This window comes from Atta colombica, unplaced genomic scaffold (genome assembly GCF_001594045.1).
Source record: "Atta colombica isolate Treedump-2 unplaced genomic scaffold, Acol1.0 scaffold281, whole genome shotgun sequence".
Lineage (NCBI taxonomy): Eukaryota > Metazoa > Arthropoda > Insecta > Hymenoptera > Formicidae > Atta > Atta colombica.
Genome location: NW_017259383.1, coordinates 699,489 through 700,718, shown reverse-complemented (window position 1 = coordinate 700,718; position 1,230 = coordinate 699,489). Strand labels below are relative to the sequence as shown.

Below are 1,230 nucleotides of genomic sequence, written 5' to 3'. Positions count from 1 at the left end.
AAAAAATAAAAAATTTTTTATAGAAAAATATATCTTATATTAACAGTCAAAATCATCAAATATCAAAGAAAAAGTTTTTATTTAAAATAATAAATTTTATTAATAAAATATATGTAAACATAAATTATATTTTAAATCAAATAAACTCGAATACACTAGCAGGATTATATTTATCACGAGAAATATATTTATAAAAAAAATCTTTTAGTTAGTAAGTTAACGAAAATTGATTCAGAAATTAGAAATCAGACTTTTAATAAATAATTACTTGGGAGAGAGTGAGTAAATTTAAGAAGTTAAATAATTCTCATGTTATATCTTTGCGCAGCACAATCTTTTCCAACACCGATGGAAGAACCGAAGAAGGTATTGCGAGCGCAGTATCTCGGATCCATGCAAGTCAATCAAGCGACTGGCATGGAAGTGCTGAACGAGGCGATAGAACATATCGTGACGAACACGCCGATTAATCAATGGCGAAACGTCAACGTCGCCGTAGCTCCTAGCATGATTTCCATTCTTACGCCCAACGTAAGTAAAGAAACGTCGACGTCAACAAAATTAATAAAAATGCAATCAACTATTCATAATATTGTAATTTTTTCAGGACGACAAGCTCATCACCGAATGTCGAGTACGCTACCTGTCATTCCTCGGTATAGGCCGCAACGTAAAGCAATGTGCTTTCATTATGCATACCGCACAGGACTTGTTCATCGCACACGTCTTCAATTGTGAACCCAGCAGCGGAGCTCTCTGTAAGACAATTGAAGCCGCTTGCAAGGTAAAGATTCTCTCTCTAGAAGGACTAAATCCTCTTAGCTAAACTGAAATATTAGATGAAGAAGGTATTTCTGTTTCTTCTTTAAGCTGAGGTACCAGAAATGCCTGGACGCACATCCACAGGGCTTCAGAAACGCCAGCAGTCTTAATACTCCAAACGGCAGAGGCTTAGGCGCAACTCTGAAATCTTTAGTTGGATCTTTGACTGGCCGTAGGAATAAGCAGGGCGAGTCCTGAGACGAGGCTCTCTCGCTGCAGGTAAACTATTTTTATCAAGATATCTTCCCCCAACATTAAAAAGTTTTATCATAAGTTAATTAATAATCTTCACATTAAGTCTAGAAATTTAAATTAAAATACAGAAATATATATAAATATATATATGTACCATACACACACACACACACACACACACACACACACACACACACACACACACACACACAC

General features: G+C 35.5%; 1 protein-coding gene across 1 annotated transcript in view; it reads left to right on the top strand.

Annotated features, from left to right (window-relative positions):
- LOC108689927 (protein Fe65 homolog) overlaps positions 1-1,230 on the top strand; it is a 161,859-nt gene that overhangs the window by 157,986 nt on the left and 2,643 nt on the right. Inside the window, exons 13-15 of the mRNA XM_018196908.1 lie at positions 324-531; positions 608-784; positions 871-1,041. Of these exons, the coding sequence (XP_018052397.1) occupies positions 324-531; positions 608-784; positions 871-1,020 (535 nt within the window). The 3' untranslated portion in view covers positions 1,021-1,041. The remainder of the gene's footprint in view (positions 1-323; positions 532-607; positions 785-870; positions 1,042-1,230) is intronic.